General features: G+C 48.7%; 1 protein-coding gene across 6 annotated transcripts in view; it reads left to right on the top strand.

The window, feature by feature from the left end:
• The window catches only part of celf1 (cugbp, Elav-like family member 1), a 98885-nt gene extending 80720 nt beyond the window's left edge, over positions 1-18165 (top strand). For all 6 annotated transcript variants that reach the window (XM_078548776.1, XM_078548773.1, XM_078548772.1 and 3 more), the window contains 5 exons: positions 780-893; positions 2040-2225; positions 2624-2767; positions 12812-12979; positions 17503-18165. In XM_078548776.1, the coding sequence (XP_078404902.1) occupies positions 780-893; positions 2040-2225; positions 2624-2767; positions 12812-12939 (572 nt within the window). In that variant the 3' untranslated portion in view covers positions 12940-12979; positions 17503-18165. The remainder of the gene's footprint in view (positions 1-779; positions 894-2039; positions 2226-2623; positions 2768-12811; positions 12980-17502) is intronic.
• Positions 18166-20336: the final 2171 nt, after the last annotated feature.

Here is a 20336-nt window from a genome sequence, read left to right as displayed (position 1 = left end):
GTGACTGAGAGATTGAGTGATAGTGTGCCCAGCCCCCTGAGTGTATTAACCAGTTCAGATCAGGAGCACCAATGCATTGACCAGAGCCAGAGGTCACTTGAAGTCATTAACCTGTTCAGGTAAAGTCACCAGTGCAGTGACTAGGACCCAGTTCCACTGAGTGCATGAAAAAGGTTTGGTAATGGCACCAAAGCACTGCCCACAGCCCTCAGTGCATTAATATGGCACCAGGTATCAAGACGTTGATAACAGCCAGTAATCTCCTGAGTGCATTTGGCAGTTGGGGCATGTGCACCAACAAGTTGCCCACAGCTCCAGTCCCCTCTGTGCATTAACCTGTTCAGGTAATATGAAAATTGTGCATAAAAATATCACATTGTTGTAACATTAACAAACTTTACCTGCATGCACACCTTGTCTGCAAATGCTTAATTCTTGTATTTCTCACACTTTGACTAGCTTCTCCCATTATAAATAGCCTATGTAAGTATGACATGGTGTACTTAGACCCTCCAACAGTGCATTTGGTTTCTATTCCCAGTTTCTTAACCTGTAAACTCCTCACTGTTAGATCCAAGTATTCTAGCAATTATGTACTGAATTGCCTCTGTTTCCTGATGCAATTCGCCCTCCTCTCTGCATACAGTAAATTTGTTGTTGGCCATTGGTGTGTGCAGTCATAGACATCGACAGGCTATTTTACACCCATTTGAATTGTGTATTCAGACAGTTTAAAGTCGGTCAGTCTGTTATTTGGTTGTCACGTTCTTCCTATGCAGGTTCTACAAGCAGCAGCAATACAAATTCCTCCTCAGTGAATCCGATGGCATCCCTAGGGGCACTGCAGACGCTGGCAGGGGCATCAGGAGGCCTCAACGTCAGCTCTTTAGCAGGTGAAGGGAACTCTGTTCTGATAATAAAATAAAAGCAAAATACTGCGGATGCTGGAAATCTGAAACAAAAACAAAAATAGCTCGAAAAACTCAGGTCTGACAGCATCTGTGGAGAGGAAGACAGAGTAAACGTTTCGAGTCCGTATGACTTGAAACGTTCTGATGAAGAGTCATACGGACTGGAAACGTTAACTGTGTCTTCCTCTGTTCTTATAATGTTCAGACACTGTCAGTTAGCAATCGTAGCAGAACCAGGTGCATTTATGTTTAGTGGTTTATCAGAACATCATGACATTTCAAAATGGAGGCCTTTGTGCAGCAGAATAGCCACATTGAGTATGTTTCAGTGAACGTAAATGAAGAGCGAGTAGGGAAAATATTTATGGTGATTATATTACATCTCTATTGGGTTCTTGTCTGAATACTTCAGGCTCCATTCTGGAGGTGGAGGGGGTTATTGGGGGTTAGTTGGGCTGGAGGAGGTTGGGCTCCAGTCTACCGATTGGGGGGAGGGATTGGGCTGCTATCTGGTTAGGGAGTGGAGGTGCTCAGGCTCCAGTCGGGCGAGGGGGCGCTGGGGCTCCAGTCGGGCGAGGGGGCGCTGGGGCTCCAGTCGGGCAAGGGGGCGCTGGGGCTCCAGTCGGGCGAGGGGGCGCTGGGGCTCCAGTCGGGCGAGGGGGCGCTGGGGCTCCAGTCGGGCGAGGGGGCGCTGGGGCTCCAGTCGGGCGAGGGGGCGCTGGGGCTCCAGTCGGGCGAGGGGGCGCTGGGGCTCCAGTCGGGCGAGGGGGCGCTGGGGCTCCAGTCGGGCGAGGGGGCGCTGGGGCTCCAGTCGGGCGAGGGGGCGCTGGGGCTCCAGTCCAGGTGAGAGAGGTGTGGGAGTGGGGTTTGGGCTCCTGTCTAGTTTGGGGATTGTTTGGGAGGTTGGGCAGGGGCGAACTCTGGCTCAGTCTCCAGACTTGGGGGGATGGGGTGCTGGGCTCCAAACCTATGTGTGGTTGGGGATGGGTGGCAGGGGTTAACATGATTTTAGGCCTTCATGTAGGGGTGAGTCTGGGTCAGATACGGTCAGTTCCTCTTCACTACTAACTTGTGTAGCAGATTCTGAAAGTTGATATGAGCAGTGACCTTGATCAAAATTGTTCCCAGGTATGGCAGCTTTGAACGGAGGCCTTGGAACGGGGGGTCTGTCAAATGGTACAGGCAGTGCAATGGATGCTCTGACACAGGCATACTCAGGGATCCAGCAGTATGCAGCTGCAGCTCTCCCTTCCCTCTACAACCAGAGTCTTCTTAGTCAGCAGAGCCTGAGTGCAGCAGGGAGTCAGAAGGAAGGTAAGCATGAGCAGCATCAGCCTCTGGGCGCCATCCCGCCAGGCTCCGGGCGCCATCCTACCAGGCAAACCTTTGTGCCTGAAATCCAGGATGGTCCTCAGGAGTCTGTGCGCAGTGGAGGGGAGGGGGTGGGGGGGACTGAAGAGCTGAGGTCTGACATTGCAGAACCTGTTCTCCATGGACCGTCGCCTTATTTGTTGAGTTGCTCCATGATGAATCCTCTGCATTCATATCTTGATAGTACAAGGTAGTTCATCATTGTGTAAACAGCACTTTCCATGCCCCTGGCGCACGCGCGTGCTCTCTCTCCTCGCCCCGGCGCACACGCGGGCCCCCGCCCCTCCTTTTTCTGTGTGTCTCACTCTCTCTCTCTCTCTCTCTCTCTCCCTCCCCATTAGGACCAGAGGGAGGCAATCTGTTTATATACCATCTGCCCCAGGAATTTGGAGATCAGGATCTGCTCCAGATGTTTATGCCTTTCGGAAATGTCGTTTCTGCCAAGGTTTTCATTGACAAACAGACGAACTTGAGCAAATGTTTTGGTGGGTATGTTGCTGAAATGGGTGTCAGCCTGTTGTGATGTCAAGTCTCCGTACTGATTATACAGGCAGGTGGTTGCGAGCTTGCTGTTGGAGTGAGGGCATTGAGCTCCTGAGCATCCGTACCCTCGCCCTTTAAGGCACAGTGTGTGTGTCTGGTTATACTTGACCTGCAGTGCCCCTCTCCTCTCTTTCTTGATTCTCTGCTTGTTTTCATCGCGGTTGGTGTGTCCACGAAAGCCCACTTGCCCACAAATCTATGTCCGGCAACAGAATTTTCTAGATTGCTAAAGGCAGTACTGGAGAGAGTCTCCATGAGAATGAGCTGACGGTCTTTCATTTTGGCATTATCTTTGAGCTGGAATAGAGCCTGGTCTTCTCTCCAGGTATTTAAACAGTCCCAAACAACTCTGTCAGCCTGAACTCAACTTCACAGACTCTTCATGAGCTTTTTAAAAGTCTCACATTTTAGAGGTGCTTTTCAAGAAGCCTTGACGAGCTGTTGCTGTGCATTTTGTCAAGGTGCGCATTGCAACTGTACTGTGCTGGCTTGTGCCTTGTAGATGGTGGACAGACTTTGGGAAGTCAGGAGGTGAGTTACTCGCTGCAGGATTCCCAGCTTCTGACCTGCTCTTTAGCCACAGCATTTATATGGCTAGCTCAGTTTCTGGTCAATGGTAACCTCCCCCCAGGATGTTGATAGTGGGGGATTCAGTGATGGTAATACCATTGAATGTCGAGGGTTAGTGTCTGCCTTGGTGGTGTTCATTTTCCGGGCACCAGTGTGGCATGAATATTACTTGCCATTTATCAGCCCAAGCCAGAATGTTGTTCAGGTCTTGCTGCCACAGCTATGGGCTACTTCATTATCTGAAGAGTTGCGAATGGAACTACGCAATCAGTAAACATAAGAAAAATGAGCTAAAATAGACCATTCAGCCCTTAGAGCCTGTTTTGTCATACAACTGTGCAGCAGTGGATGCAAGGAGTGAATGGTCAAGGTAGTGGTTGGGGTGCTAATCAAGTGGGCTGAGATAGTGGATGCATTGGTTTGATCTTCTAGAATTTCCTAGATCCTAGAGCGTTCTCCAGGATTGGAAGGTAACAAATGTAACCCTGTTATTAAGAAAGGACAGAGGGAGAAATCAGGGAACAGGACTTATTGGTCTGACATGAGAATTGGGGAAAATGCTCGAATTATCATCAGGGATGTGAGAACAGCCTCTTAGAAATCCATGATATCTTTCAGCAGAATCAACATTATCAAACACTTTGATAAACCTGAGAGTTTTTCCAAATTGTAACCAGGTGATGTTTTGTATTTTTTCAAAACGCATTCAATGGGTGCTGCGTAAAAGGTTATTACACAAAATTAGGGCTAATGGGAGGTGAGATGGATTGAGGATTGGTTAATGCACAGAAAACAGACTAGGAATGAACAGGACATTTTCAGGTTGACAGGCTGTAACTAGGGCACTGCAAGGATCAGTATTTGGGCCTCACCTAATTATCGATATCAGTGGCTTATATAAATGTATATAAGTGTCATGTATCCAAGTTTATTGATGATACAAAGGTCAGAATGAGTGACACCATGCTGCAATGAGTGACCCCATGACTCCATAGCGGTGGTGGTGGCATAGTGGTCACTGGACTAGTATTCCTGAGACCCATGGGACCCGGGTTCAAACCCCACCAGGGATTTGAATTCAATAAAATCTGGAATTAAAAGTCTAATGATGACCATTGTGTAGTCAAAACCCATCTGCTTCACCAATATCCTTTAGGGAAGCAAATCTGCTGTCCTTGCCTGGTTTGTTCTGGCCTACGTGTGACTCCAGACCCACAACAATGTGGTTAACTCTTAAATGCCCTGTGAAATGTATCAAATTGTTACAAAGCCTGTAAAGAATGAGACCGGATGGACCATTCAGCATTGATTTAGGCACTGGAAACAACAAGGGCAAAATCAGCCCTGTCAATCCTGCAAAGTCCTCCTTACTAACATCTGGGGCTTGTGCTAAAATTGGGTGAGCTGTCTCAGACTGATCAAGCAGTAGCCAGACAAATGTCAGGCCACTTCTGTGTATTAAATTGCACCTGCTAATTCACACCTGAGACTACACCTGTTTTGGTCTCCTACCAAAGAAGGTATAAACTTGCCTAGAGTGCAATGAAAGTTCACTAGACTTAACCTTAAAGATAATGTCCCAAACACCACCATTACCATCCCTGGTTATGTCCTGTCCCACCGCCAGGTCACACCCAGCAGAGGTGGTGGCACAGTGGTATACAGTTGGGAGGGAGTTGCCCTGGGGGTCCTCAACATCGACTCCAGCTCCCACCCAAATGCCGCACTGTCGGATGGTCAGTACTGAGGGAGCGCCTCACTGTCAGAGGGTCAGTACTGAGGGAGAGCCGCACTGTTGGAGGGTCAGTACGAGAAACATAGAAAATAGGAGCAGGAGTAGGCCATTCGGCCCTTCGAGCCTGCTCTGTCATTCATTATGATCGTGGCTGATCATCGAACTTAATAGCCTGCTCCTGCTTTCACCCCATATCCTTTGATCCATTTTGCCCCAAGAGCTATATCTAATTCCTTCTTGAAAGCATACAATGTTTTGGCCTCAACTACCTTCTGTGGTAGCGAATCCCACAGGCTCACCACTCTCTGGGTGAAGAAATTTCTCCTCATCTCAGTCCTAAATGGTCTACCCCGTATCCTCAGACTGTGACACCTTGTTCTGAACTCCCCTACCATTGGGAACGTCCTTCCTGCATCTACCCTGTCTAGTCCTGTTAGAATTTGAGAGGTTTCTATGAGATCCCCCCTCATTCTTCTGAACTCCAGCGAATATAATCCTAACCGACTCAATCTCTCCTCGTATGTCAGTCCCGCCATCCCAGGAATCAGTCTGGTAAACCTTCACTGCACTCCCTCCATAGCAAGAACATCTTTTTCTCAGATAAGGAGACCAAAACTGCACACAATATTCCAGGTGTGGTCTCATCAAGGCTCAGTATAATTGCAGCAAGACATCTCTGCTCCTGTACTCGAATCCTCTCGCTATGGAGGCCAACAAACCATTTGCCTTCTTTACTGCCTGCTGCACCTGCATGCGACTGGTGTACGAGGACACCCGCGTCTCATTGCCCTCTCTCAATTTATAGCCATTCGGATAATCTGCCTTCCTGTTTTTGCTACCAAAGTGGATAACCTCACATTTATTCACATTATACTGCATCTGCCATGCATTAGTGCACTCACTCAGCTTGTCCAAATCTCACTGAAACATTTCTGCATCTTCCTCACAGCTCACCCTCCCACCCAGCTTTGTATCATCTGCAAATTTGGAGATATTACATTTAGTTCCCTCATCTAAATCATTAATATATATTGTGAATAGCTGGGGTCCCAGCACCGATCCCTGTGGTAACCCACTAGTCACTGCCTGTCATTCGGAAAAAGACCCATTTATTCCTACTCTTTGTTTCCTGTCTGCCAACCATTTTTCTATCCATCTCAATACACTACTCCCAATCCCACGCACTTTAATTTTACACGCTAATCTCTTCTGTGGGACTTTGTCAAAAGCCTTCTGAAATTCCAAATAAACCACATCCACTGGTTCCTCCTCATCAACTCTACTAGTTACTAGTTCCTCGAAAAATTCCAGTAGATTTGTCAAGCATGATTTCCCTTTCGTAAATCCATGCTGACTCTGTCCGATTCTGCCACTGCTTTCTAAGTACTCAGCTATTAAATCTTTCATAATGAACTCTAGAATTTTCCCCACTACTGAAGTCAGGCTGACTGGTCTATAATTCCCTGTTTTCTCTCTACCTCCCTTCTTAAATAGTGGGGTTACATTAGCTACCCTCCAATCTGTAGGAACTGTTCCAAAGTCTATAGAATCTTGGAAGATGACCACCAATACATCCACTATTTCTAGGGCCGCTTCCTTAATTACTCTGGGATGTAGATTATCAGGCCCTGGGGATTTATCAGCCTTCAATCCCATCAGTTTTCCCAACACCATTTCCCTACTAATACTGATTTCTTTCAGTTCCTTCCTCTCACTAAACCCTGTGTTCCCCAACATTTCTGGTATGTTATTTGTGTCCTCCTTTGTGAAGACAGAACCAAAGTATGTATTTATTTGGTCAGCCATTTCTTTGTTCCCCATTATAAATTCCCCTGTTTCTGACTGTAAGGGACCTACATTTGTCTTCACCAATCTTTTTCTCTCCACATACCTATAGAAACTTTTACAATCAGTTTTTATGTTCCCTGCAAGCTTACTCTCATACTCTGTTTTCCCCTTCTTAATCAATCCCTTGGTCCTCCTTTGCTGAATTCTAAACTGCTCCCAATCATCAGGTCTGTTGTTTTTTCTGGCCAGTTTGTATGTCTCTTTCTTGCATCTAATACTATCTCTAATTTCCCTTGTAAGCTATGGTTTGGCCACCTTTCCTGTTTTACTTTTGCGCCAGACAGGAATAAACAATTAGATAAAAGCAAAAAACTGCGGATGCTGGAAATCGAAAACAAAAATACCTGGAAAAACTCAGCAGGTCTGGCAACATTTGTGGAAAAGAGCACAGTTAACGTGCAGTTCACCCATGCGCTCTTTGAATGCTTGCCATTGCCTATCCACCGTCATCCCTTTAAGTAACATTTCCCAATTCATCATAGCCAACTCGCGCCTCATACCATCGTAGCTTCCTTTGTTAAGATTCAGGACCCTAGTCTCAGAATCAACAACGTCACTCTCTATCTTGATGAAGAATTCCATCATACTATGGTCGCTCATCCTCAAGGGGCCTCGCACAACTAGATTACCAATTATTCCTTTCTCATTACACGATACCCAGTCGAGGATGGCCTGTTCTCTAATTGCTTCTTCAACATATTGGTCCAGAAAACCATCCTGTATACACTCCAGGAATTCCTCCTCTATGGTATTGTTACTAATTTGATTTGCCCAATCTATATGCAGATTAAAATCACCCATAATTACAGATGTTCCTTTGTCGCATGCATCTCTAATTTCCTGTTTAATGCCATTCCCAACATCACCACTACAGTTTGGAGGTCTATATACAATCCCCACTAATGTTTTTTGCCCCTTAGTGTTTCTCAGTTCTACCCATATAGATTCCACATCATCGGGGCTAATATCTTTCCACACTATTGTGTTAATTTCCTCTTTAACCAGCAATGCAACTCCACCGCCTTTTCCTTTTTGCCTGTCCTTCCTAAATACTGAATACCCCTGGATGCTCAGTCGCCAACCCTGGCCACCCTGCAGCCATGTCTCCGTAATCCCAACTATATCATACCTGTTTACATGTATTTGTGCAGATAATTCATTCACTTTATTGTGAATGCTCCTCGTGTTAAGGCACAAAGCCTTAAGGCTTATCTTTTTAACATTACTTGTCTCATTCCCACTATTTTTCACTGAGGCCCTGTTTGATTCTTGCCCTTGATTTCTCTGTCTATCACTTTTCTTATTCCCCTTTCTGTCTTTTGTTCTTGCCCTTGATTTCCCTTCCTCTGACTCCTTGCATAGGTTCCCATCCCCCTGCCATTTTAGTTTAAACCCTCCCCAACCACTCTAGCAAATATTCCCCCAAGAACATCAGTCCCGGTCCTTCCCAGGTGTAACCCATCCAGTTTGTACTGGTCCCACCTCCCCCAGAACCGGTCCCAATGTCCCAGGAATCTGAAACCCTCTCCCTCATACCATCTCTTCAGCCACGTATTCATCCGATATCCCGCTACTTCTACTTTGACTAGCATGTGGCACTGCTAGTAATCCTGAGATCACTATCTTTGAGGTCCTACTTTTCAACTTACTTCCTAACTCCCTATATCCTGCTTTTAGGACCTCATCCCTTTTTTTTTTAACCTATGTCGCTTGTACCAATGTGTATCACGACCACTGGCTGTTCATCCTCCCCCTTCAGAATGTCCTCTAGCCGCTCTGAGACATCCTTGACCCTAGCACCAGGGAGGCAACATGCCATCCTGGAGTCTCGTTTGCAGCCACAGAAACGCCCATCTATTCCCATTACATTTGAATCCCCTATAACTATTGCATTCCCACGCTTTTTACTCCTCCCCTGTGCAGCAGGGCCAACCGTGATGCAACGAATTTAGCTGTTGCTGCTTTCCCCTGAGAGGCCATTCCCCTCAACAATATCCAAAGTAGTATATCTGTTTTGCAGGAGAATAACCACAGGCAATTTCTGCACTGCCTGCCTAGTCTTCTTGCTCTGCCTGGTGGTCACCCATTCCCTTCCTGCCTGTGGACACTTAGCCTGCGGTGTGACCACCTCTCTATACGTGCGATCCATGATACTCTCCACCTTGCAGATGCTCCACAGTGCCCCCAGCTGCCGCTCCAGCTCTGAAACCCGGGCTTCCAGGAGCTGCAGCTGGAGACGCTTCCCACACTGGCCCCGGGCACTGGAAGTGTTCCCGGCTTCCCATGTAGAGCAGGAGGAGCATGCTATGGCTTTGAGCTCTCCTGCCATGACTTACCCCTTTAAATTAAATTAAACCTTTTTGCAGATAATTAATATCAAATAGTATCAATTACTCTAGGGCCATTCTTCCCTGCTCCTCGTTGTTACAGAATATAGCCTTTACAAACGATGAACCATAAAATAAGACCTTAAAAACTATAAGCGATAAAAGTAGTAAATACTTACCCGACCATACTCACAGTACTCAAAGGATCACCTCGTTCCCTCCTCACCGAACTCCTTCAGTCACCTCTGTTCTCCCAGCTCCTTTTCAACTCCCGACTCCTCTCGCGCTCCTTTTCCAGAGGGAGAGCCGCCTTGCTGGAGAGTCAGTACTGAGGGAGTGCCGCACTGTCGGAGGGTCAGTACTGAGGGAGCGCCGCACTGTCGGAGGGTCAGTACTGAGGGAGCGCTGCACTGTCAGAGGGTCAGTACTGAGGGAGCACTGCACCGTAAGAGGGTCAGTAATGAGGGAATGCCATACTGTCAGAGGGTCAGTTTTGAGGGAGCGCAGCACTGTCAGAGGGTCAGTGCTGAGAGAGCGCCGCACTGTCGGAGGATTAGTACTGAGGGAGGGCTGCACCGCCAGAGGATCTGTCCTGCCGGATGGTCAGTGTGCCAAGTCATCACCTCTGCAGCTCCTGTACACACAGGCAAGGCGTAGTTTACCCTATCACGATCTCACCTAACCAATTACTTCCTCTCTACTGCCCTGTTCACAAAATCACATTGCAGAAGAGGCCCTTCGGCCCATCGAGTCTGCACCGACATGAGAAAAACCTGACCTACCTGCCTAATCCCATTAATCCCTTGAATGTTATTACGTGCCAAGTGCTCATCCAGGTACTTTTTAAAGGATGTGAGGCAACCCACCTCCACCACCCTCCCAGGCAGTGCATTCCAGACCGTCACCACCCTCTGGGTTAAAAGGTTTTTCCTCAGATCCCCCCTAAACCTCCTCCCCCTCACGTTGAACTTATGCCCCCTTGTGACTGACCCTTCAACTAAGGGGAACAGCTGCTCCCTATCCACCCTGTCCATGCCCCTCATAATCTTGTAGACCTCGATCAGGTCGCCCCTCAGTCTTCTCTGCTCTAACGAAAACAACCCAAGTCTATCCAACCTCTCTTCACAACTTAAATGTTTCATCCCAGGCAACATCCTGGTGAATCTCCTCTGCACCCACTCCAGTGCAATCACATCCTTCCTATAATGTGGCGACCAGAACTGCACACACTACCCCAGCTGTGGCCTCACCAAGGCTCTATACAACTCCAACATGAGCTCCCTACTTTTGTAATCTATGCCTCGATTGATAAAGGCAAGTGTCCCATATGCCTTTTTCACCACCCCACTAACATGCCCCTCTGCCTTCAGAAATCTATGGACACACACGCGAAGGTCCCTTTGTTCCTCAGAACTTCCTAGTATCATGCCGTTCATCGAATACTTCCTTGTCAAATTACTCCTTCCAAAGTGTATCACCTCACACTTTTCAGGGTTAAATTCCATCTGCCACTTATCTGCCCATTTGACCAGCCCGTCTATATCTTCCTGTAGCCCAAGACACTCAACCTCACTGTTAACCACCCGGCCAATCTTTGTGTCATCCTCTCCCTCCCCCCACATAGTAATCTATGTTGTTTATATAAATGACAAATAATAGGGGACTGAGCACAGATCCCTGTGGTACGCCACTGGACACTGGCTTCCAGTCACTAAAGCATCCTTCTGTCATCACCCTCTGTCTCCTACAACTGAGCCAATTTTGAATCCACCTTATCAAATTATCCTGTATCCCATGTGCATTTGCCTTCTTTATAAGTCTCCCATGTGGGACCTTGTCAAAGGCTTTGCTGAAACTACATCAACTGCACTACCTTCGTCTACACACCTGGTTACCTCCTCAAAAAATTCAGTCAAATCTGTTAGGCATGACCTCCCTCTGACAAAGCCATGCTGACTATCCCTGATCAAACCTTGCCTCTCCAAGTGGAGATAGATTCTCTCCTTCAGAACTTTCTCCAATAGTTTCCCTACCACTGACATGAGACACACTGATCTGTAGTTCCTTGGCTTATCTCTACACCCCTTAAAATAGCGGAACCACATTAACTGTTCTCCAGTCCTCTGGTACCTCCCCCGTGGCCAGAGAGGAATTAAAAATTTGGGTCAGAGCCCCTGCGATCTCCTCCCTTGCCTCCCTCAGCAGTCTGGGACACAAATCATCTGGACCTGGAGATTTGTCCACTTTTAAGCCTGCCAACACCTCCAATACCTTGTCACTCTCTGCATCAATTTGCTTAAGAACCTCGTAGTCTCCCCGAGTTCGATACCTTCATCCTCATTCTCTTGGGTGAAGATGGATGTGAAGTATTCATTCAACACTCTAGCGATGTCCTCTGGCTCCACCCATAGATTGCCCCCTTGGTCCCTTATGGCCCTACTCTTTCCCTGGTTATCCTCTTCCCATTGATATACCTATAGAATATCTTGGGATTTTCCCTACTTTTACCAGCCAGAGCTTTCTCATATCCCCTCTTTGCTCTCATAATTGCTTTCTTCAGCTCCACCCTCCACTTTCTGTACTCCACTAATGCCTCTGCTGATTTGCTTCCCTTGCACCTGCTAAAAGCCTCTCTTTTTCTTCTCATCATAACCTGAATATCTCTGGTCATCCATGGTTCTCTGGGCTTGTTACTCCTTCCTATCACTCTAGAGGGAACACGTTGAGCCTGTACCCTCCACATTTCCTTTTTGAACACCCCCCACTGTTCCACAAGTAGCTGTTCTCAGTCTACCCTGGCCAGACCCTGCCTTATTTTACTACAATCTACTCTCCCCCAATCCAAAACATTTTTTTGTAGTTTGACGATTTCTTTGCCCATAACAAACTTAAACTGTACCATGTTGTGGTCGTTATCGCTAAAATGCTTCCCCACCACCACCTCAGCCACCTGTGCGGCTTCATTCCCCAGAATTAGGTCCAGCACTGCGCCGTCCCTTGTTGGACCCTCTACATATTGACCTAAAAAGTTCTCCTGTACTGTGTTAAGTTCTCCTGTGTTAAACTTGATTTTATCGTGGACTGCATTCACACATTTGTTCTCTTTCCATGCTGCATGTAATCTCTATTGTAATGCCCTGTTATAGACTTCTCTCACCCATTAGCCGCCTTTCACAGGCCATGGACTCTAGCCAGACTGTCAACTATTCCTACATTTTCATTGAACTGTTTAAATGGAGTAAAGACATGAGGTGGTGAAGTATTCTGTGGGTCAGACAGCATCTGTGGAGAGAGAACCAGAGTGAATGTTTCAAGCAGTGACCTTTTATCACAAAAGGAGGAGGGGGAAGGTGTTTCCTCAGCTACCCAGATGATAAGTTCTCTCCTGCATGTCTGAATTTGCTCCCCTTTAACATCGGCACACTCCTGGGTAGAATGTGCTGTTTGAATGGCAAGCTGCTTATTTGACTCTCCTGTTGACTCTGCTGCTCTGTTTTTGGTTCCAGGATTTGTAAGCTATGACAATCCAGTCTCGTCGCAGGCTGCCATACAAGCAATGAATGGCTTTCAGATTGGCATGAAGCGCTTGAAAGTCCAACTCAAGCGATCGAAGAATGACAGCAAGCCGTACTGAGCTTTTGTCAGAATAAACTTGAGTTTAAACATGTTCACTGGTAAGTTGGGCGCAGCTGTGGAACCAATGGCGAGAGAGGGTGGTCATCAAAAGCCTTGAGTAACCCCAACGTGACTGGGGCCATTCTCTGCACTCTGTCTTTCAGTGTGTGTGAGTGTGTGCGTGCGTTTCACTTCTGTTTTCTGACAAGATGAACAGTATGATTTTCTGTTGTGACCTTTTAAGTTTTATATACACACATGTACTGATGCTCAGTACAAGGATAGTCAAAAGGTATTTTTCTTCACTGAAATTTTAGCTGCCATATCATTTAGAATTTGGAGTTTGCTGTGTACTGACGGCCAATTGTGTTACTGGAGAGAATGACCACCCTTCAATGGTATCTGCCAAAGTGATGAGTGTGCAGCCACCCTATTGAGGACTGAAGGATGGTCTATCTGAGTTGTCTCTTGTCATATCTTCCAATATCCTAAAAAAGCTGCACCAATGAACTGAGATAATGAAAGAATGGAGTAGCCATAAGGAACTGGTCATTGACAGTTTTAGTTACAGAGCGTAGTGCCAATGCCATCTCCTCCTGCTCCGTCTTCCTTTCCCTCTCTTTCACTTCCCCTTTTTCTCTGCTTTGCCTTCCTCCATTTCTTTCTCCTCCTCATCTTCCCACTTCACCCTTCCCTCCCCCTTCTCCCTCTCCCTCCCCTCCCTGAATCCTCCCCTCATGCCCACCCGTCCCCCTCCCACTTCACCCTCCCCTCATCGCCCCTCCCCATTCTCGCATCCTCCTTCCCTCTCTCATCCTCCTCTGCTCTCACCCCCTTCCCATTTTCATCCCCTCTCTCCTCATCCCCCCCTTCCCCTCTCTTCTCCCCCACACCTTCTCCTCTTCACCTCCGCCGCCCTCCTGCCCCACCCCCCACCCTCCTGCCCCTTCCCCTCCATTATGTAAGACACGCCATCACTCCTCAAAGGGTTCAGCACTGCCACCATGCTCGCACTTCCTCTCTCTAACTCCAAAGAAAACTGGTGCTGTGCATATACCATGTCTGCCTTGCAGATCTAGTTTCAGATTTTTGCAGGGTCACACCAAGCTCCTCCTAGAATTTTCTTCTCTCCAGTTGAATTTTTTTGGGAACTGATGGGGTTTTTAAAAATAAACACAACAAAATGTTTTTTGTTTTCACACATTCAACTGAAAAAACCTCCAGGGGATTAATGTGAATTTGTTTTAAAAATGCACATCAAGAGATTGGGATGAATGTATAATTACAGTTCTACCTTTTCTATTTTTATAGAGGATTTTTACTGCTCCCAAATGTTGGAGATTATTTATTATTGGAGATATTTTACCGGGGAATCAGTGTTTTGTAGACAATTGGTTTACATGGCTGTTGTATGCAATGTTTGAGGTGGAACTACTGATGCAGGGTCCCTCTGATGCTCTTTCATCCAAATACTTGAAACTTATTGTTTTTTTAAATAGCTGTTTGGAGAGAAGCGGAAAATTTAATTTGAAAAGAAATGGCAAAACTCAATCAAACCATGGTGTGTGTTTCATGACAGTGTGAGAGTATGAGCTTCCACTGAAAAGTTTGGCTTTTTCCTTAATGGTGTCTTAACATATGACTGAGGTCGTGAGTGTGGATCTCAGGCTCGGGATTGTCCATGTTATTCGGCCTGTAGAGTCATTGTGGGCTGCTGGGGGTATGACGTGTACAGGATGATGGAGCCATGACTCAAAAACAAGCAGTCAACATCTTCGCTCAGGCCTTGGGGAGCAGCAGAGATAGATTCTTCTCCACCTCCCACCCCACCCTGCCAGACTGAATTCTCAGTGTGCATGAGGAGCTCCCCACTCCCTCTTTCCCCCCCACCCCCAAAGTTCAATGCATTGAATCGCTGCCATTGGCTCCCTTAGTGATTGAAGGGCTTACCTCACAAAGTGCTTAGGTACAATTCCCAGTTCACACCAGGGAACTTGGGTTGTGCATGAGGAAAGGGACTCATCATTGTGCAGGGCTCCAATATCCATTGATATAAATCCTCTTCCTCCCACTCCAAAGATCTGAGCATACGATCCAGGCAGACAAGTGCTGCACTGTCAGAGGATCAGTGCTGAGGGAGCGCTGCACTGTCAGAGGGTCAGTACTGAGGGAGTGCTGCACTGTCAGAAGATCAGTACTGAGTTAGTGCTGCACTGTTGGAGGATCAGTACTGAGTTAGTGCTGCACTGTTGGAGGATCAGTACCAAGGGAATGCTGCACTTGGAGGATCAGTACTAAGGGAGTGCTGCACTGTCGGAGGGTCAGTACTGAGTTAGTGCTGCACTGTCGGAAGATCAGTACTAAGGGAGTGCTGCACTGTCGGAGGGTCAGTACTGAGCTAGTGCTGCACTGTCATAGGGTTGGTGCTGAGGGAGTGCCGCACTGTCATAGGGTCGGTACTGGGGGAATGCTGCATTGTCACAGGGTTGGTACTGAGGGAATGCTACACTGTCAGAGGAACAGTACTAAGGGAGTGCTACACTGTCAGAGGATCAGTACTGAGGGAGTGCTGCACTGCCGGAGGGTCAGTATATTCAATGGTGTTAGCATCGCTGAATTCCCCACTATCAACATCCTGGGGGTTACCATTGAACAGAAACTGAATTATACTAGCCATATAAGTACTGTGGCTACAAGAGCAGGTCAGAGGCTAGGAATCCTGCAACGAGTAACTCACCTCCTGACTCCCCAAAGTCTGTCCACCATCTATAAGGCACAAGTCAGGAGTGTGATGGAATACCCTCTGCTTGACTGGAAGAGTGCAGCTCCAACAACACCCAAGAAACCTGACACCATCCAGGACAAAGCAGCCGCTTGATTGGCACCCCATCCACAAACATTTACTCCCTCCACCACCGACGAACAGTAGCAGCAGTGTGTACCATCTACAGGCTGCACTGCAGGAATTCACCATGACTCCTTAAGCAGCACCATCCAAACCCATGACCACTATCATCTAGAAGGACAGGGGCAGCAGATAGATGGGAACACCAGGACCTGCAAGTTCCTCTCCAAGCCACTCACCATCCTGACTTGGAAATATATTGCCCTTCCTTCACTGTCGCTGGGTCAAAATCCTGGAACTCCCTCCCCAACAGCACTGTGGGTGTACCTATACCACGTGGACTGCAGCGGTTCAAGTAGGCAGCTCACCACTTTCTGAAGGGCAGTTAGGGATGGGAAATAAATGGTGGCCTAGCCAGCAACACCCACATCCCATAAAATGAATTTTAAAAATGTACTGAGTGCTGCACTGTCAGAGGGTCAGTACTGAGGGAATGCTGCACTCGCGGGGTCAGCACTGAGGGAGTGCTGCACTGTAGCAGGGTCAGCACTGAGGGAGTGCTGCACAGTCAGGGTCAGTACTGAGGGAGCATTGCACTGTTGGAGGGTCGGTACTGAGGGAGTGCTGCACTGTTGCGGGGTCAGTACTGAGGGAGCGCTGCACAGTCGTCAGTACCAAGGGAGTGTTGCACTGTTGGAGGGTCGGTACTGAGGGAGCACTGTGCTGTCGGAGAGTCGGTACTGAGGGAGTGCTGAACTGTCAGAAGGTCGGCACTGACGGCGTACTGCACTGTCAGAAGGTTGGTGCTGAGGGAGTGCTGCACTGTTGGAGCATCAGTACTAAGGGACTACTGCACTGTTGGAGGTGCCATCTTTCAAATGAGATATTAAACTGATGCACTGTCTGCCCTCTCGGGTAGATGTAAAAGTTTCATGGCTCTATTGACAGTAGAGCAGGGGGAGTTCTCTTCAGGTTCCTGGTGTTTGTGGGACCTTATGCGCAAATTGACAGCTGGATTCGCTACATTACAGTAACTCACTTCAGATAGTCCTGAGGGTCTTTGGGATGTTCTGAGTTGGTGAAAGGCACTGTAGAGAGGCCAGTGTTTCATTCTTTCAAATAAGCAGCCCTGGTCTGCAGCTGATTCTTTGAGTCCAGAATCTTTACAGCTAAAGTGGTTAATGACCAATGCTTTATGGAGTAGTGGCTTGGCTTTACTTCTGGGCAATTGTTAATCTAGCATTGTGGCTTGATGGTTTGTAGTTAGGAACAATTTTTATTTTAGCACAGTTCTACCTGTATAAATCTTTTCATTTGATTTTTCTCATCCTGAGTATCTGTGCCAGTCTTTACCCCTCCTTGTGTCTGTCTGTTTAATTACCAACATTCTCCCCATTTAGAAGGAATATTTTCTTAACTCTTAATTGGCAATGTGGTAGATGCAAACTGCAAATGAAAGGAGACCGGGTGAGGGCTCCTGTCCCTTCCTCATCTTCCAATCCCTGACCCCTTTGGCTGGTTTAGGGTTGTCTAATTGGTGTTCTAATTGTATGTGTGTGTGAATTCCATCTGTTTAGCATGTGCTGTTTCCCTGTCCCCATTGTTCAAATTATGCATTGACTCCCATGCACTGTATCATTGTGTTTGTTTTTAATTTTAATTTTATTTTATTTCTTCCTTTTTTATGGCTTTGTGTAACTTGGTCCTTCTCCCTTTCTGGTTTTGTTTTTTTTCTAGATCTCTTCGTGCCCGTTTGTTCATCGTCTGCCTAGCATGTTGCTGTGACGTCCAAGTTCATCGTCCCCTCGTTGTCTCTCAGCTTCTCTGATGCTTGACCTCTACTGACCTTTGACCTTGTTTTGATCTTATTAAATTTGATAAATTTCAGAATCCTTTTGTTCAACTCTTTCCCCATCACTACGCCCGTGCCCCACCCAAATCCCCACTCAATGCTGCTGAGGCAGGCTGCTTTAAACAGGCTTACAAAAGATTGTTACATTTAAATCTTCTTTAAGAGTCTATTTTTCTAGAATTTCTTAACTAAATTGCAGCATTTTGACACTTCTTTCTACTCCTTTTTGCGAAGCGCCCTTTCTAGCACGAGCAGAGGGCTTTATATCTCAAGCTGCCAATCGATAAAAAAGCAGAAAATGATTTGTGTGTGATCCTGTTTCTGTTTTCAGTTTGTTTAGAAGTATGGAGTGCTTGTCACATTTTGCTCTAAGGGAAATGAAGCTGAGATACATCCTCTCCATTAGTTGGCAGGGTTAAGGTTTCCTTCTCCAGTTCAACATCCCCTTTCACAATCCTTACCGTCCCCTTCTCTGCACTTCCCTCTCTCCCTAGGCCACTCCACCAACTCCTCCCTCCCTCAATGTCCCTGCCCGTTCGCAGGCTCTCTTCCCCCGCTTGCCCACACTTTCCCCCGCTCTCGTGCCCCCTCCCCTCTCTCGCGCCCCCTCCCTGCACTCGCCCGCCCACCCTCTCCCCTGCGCGCTCGCCCGCCCGCCCTCTCCCGCGCGCTTGCCCGCCCGCCCTCCCTCTCCCGCGCGCTCGTCCGCCCGCCCTCCCTCCCTCTCCCGCGCGCTCACCTGCCCGCCCGCCCGCCCTCCCTCTCCTGCGCGCTCGCCCGCCCGCCCTCCCGCGCGCTCGCCCGTCCTCCCTCCCGCGCGCTCGCCCGCCCGCCCTCCCTCTCCCGTGCGCTCGCCCGCCCGCCCTCCCTCTCCCGCGCGCTCGCTCGCCCGCCCTCCCTCCCTCTCCCGTGTGTTCGCTTGCCCGCATGCCCTCTCCCCTGCCCGCCCTCTCCCGCTCGCCCTCTCTCTCTCCCTCCCCAACTCGCGTTCTCACTACTTCAGCCATTGCCCTCCCACTTCCCCCACCGCCCTCACCTCTCTTTCTGCCTTCCTCTCTGCCCCCCTTTCTCGCTCTCCACGTGCCCCACCTTCCCCAATCTCCCCCACCCTCCCTCCCTCTACCTCCTTCCCCCTCGCCCCCCATACCTCTCTGCCCCTTCTCGTCCCCTCCCTTTTCCCACTCTCACCTCACTCCCTTCCCCCTCTCTCCCCGCTGCGCTCCCTCCTCTTTTCCCTGCCGCACTCTCCCCTCTCTCCCCATACCCCTCTGCCCCCTCCCCCTTTTCCCACCCTCATCTCACTCTCTTGCCCCACTCTTTCCACGCCGCTCTCCCCCCTCTCTCGCCGCCGCGCTCCCCCCTCTCTCGCCTCCACGCTCCCCCTTCCTTCGCCCCACCCTCCCCCTTCCTTCGCCCCACCCTCCCCCCTCTGCGCCCCACCCTCCCCCCTCTGCGCCCCCTGCCCCCCTTCCCCCCCCTCTCCCAGCCACATTCCCCACCCCCTCTCCCTGCCGCACTCCCCACCCCCTCTCCCTGCCGCACTCCCCCACCCCCTCTCCCCGCCGCACTCCCCCCTCTCCCCACCGCACTCCCCCTCTTCCTGCCGCACTCCCCCCTCTTCCTGCCGCACTCCCCCCTCTTCCTGCCGCACTCCCCCCTCTTCCTGCCGCACTCCCCCCTCTTCCTGCCGCACTCCCCCCTCTTCCTGCCGCACTCCCCCCTCTTCCTGCCGCACTCCCCCCTCTTCCTGCCGCACTCCCCCCTCTTCCTGCCGCACTCCCCCCTCTTCCTGCCGCACTCCCCCCTCTTCCTGCCGCACTCCCCCCTCTTCCTGCCGCACTCCCCCTCTTCCTGCTGCTCTTCCCCCCTTCCTGCTGCTCTCCCCCCCCTCTCCACGCCGCATTCCCCACCACTCCAACTCCCCACCAAACTCCCCCACTCTCCACTTCCACCTCCTACATCTCTCCCCACTCCACCTCCCACCAACTCTTGCCCTCCACCCCTCACCGCTCCCCCTCCCCCAGTTCCTCTGCCCCTCCTCCCTCTCTGATACTGGTGTGATATCAGTAAAGATATACTTGAATAGCTTCTTTCTTAGTGTCGGCCATTTCCCATATTGTTTATTTTTGGCACTTTGGTTTTCTGTCGTTAGCAGTAAGTGTTTGAAGACACAAAATAAAAATGGACAGTCTGTAGTTTAATGTTGTCGAGTTTGGTGTGAATATACCTTGCATGTTTTGTATCTACGCTGAAATCCTCAGCAAAATGTGATGTGACTTGTTAACTCGATTTAGTGCCAAGTGTTATTTGCATGTTACAGCCTTTTCCACTTTGTACAGCTTTTCTGTCTTTCTGACTTCAAATTTACTGTTTGATAAAGTGCAAAAAAAAATGAGTTGGAGGTTTAAATAAAGTATATTTTTGAACTGTGGTGTGGCAAATATCATACACAGATCAGGTGTGTCCTGTACAACATTTCCCCTCCATCTGCTTTAACCCAGCATTCACAGACTGTGATGTTAAAGCTGCTCTCAGCAACTCCACACTCCTGTAGGTGGGGTCTGTGCAGTGAGCTTCTCTGTTTTTGTTTACATATATCTATAAATGTTTGATTTTCCTGGGGGTTAGACCTCAGCTGACTTGGTGTTTGGTGGAATCTATGTGGGATAGGTCGTTATTTGAAGGTGGATGGGAAGGAGACATCAGGAGAACTGAGAGT

Source organism: Cetorhinus maximus, chromosome 9 (assembly GCF_964194155.1).
Source record: "Cetorhinus maximus chromosome 9, sCetMax3.hap1.1, whole genome shotgun sequence".
In the NCBI taxonomy this organism is placed as follows: Eukaryota; Metazoa; Chordata; class Chondrichthyes; order Lamniformes; family Cetorhinidae; genus Cetorhinus; species Cetorhinus maximus.
Note: the sequence above shows the minus strand (reverse complement) of the source record. Positions and strands in the feature narration are given on the sequence as shown.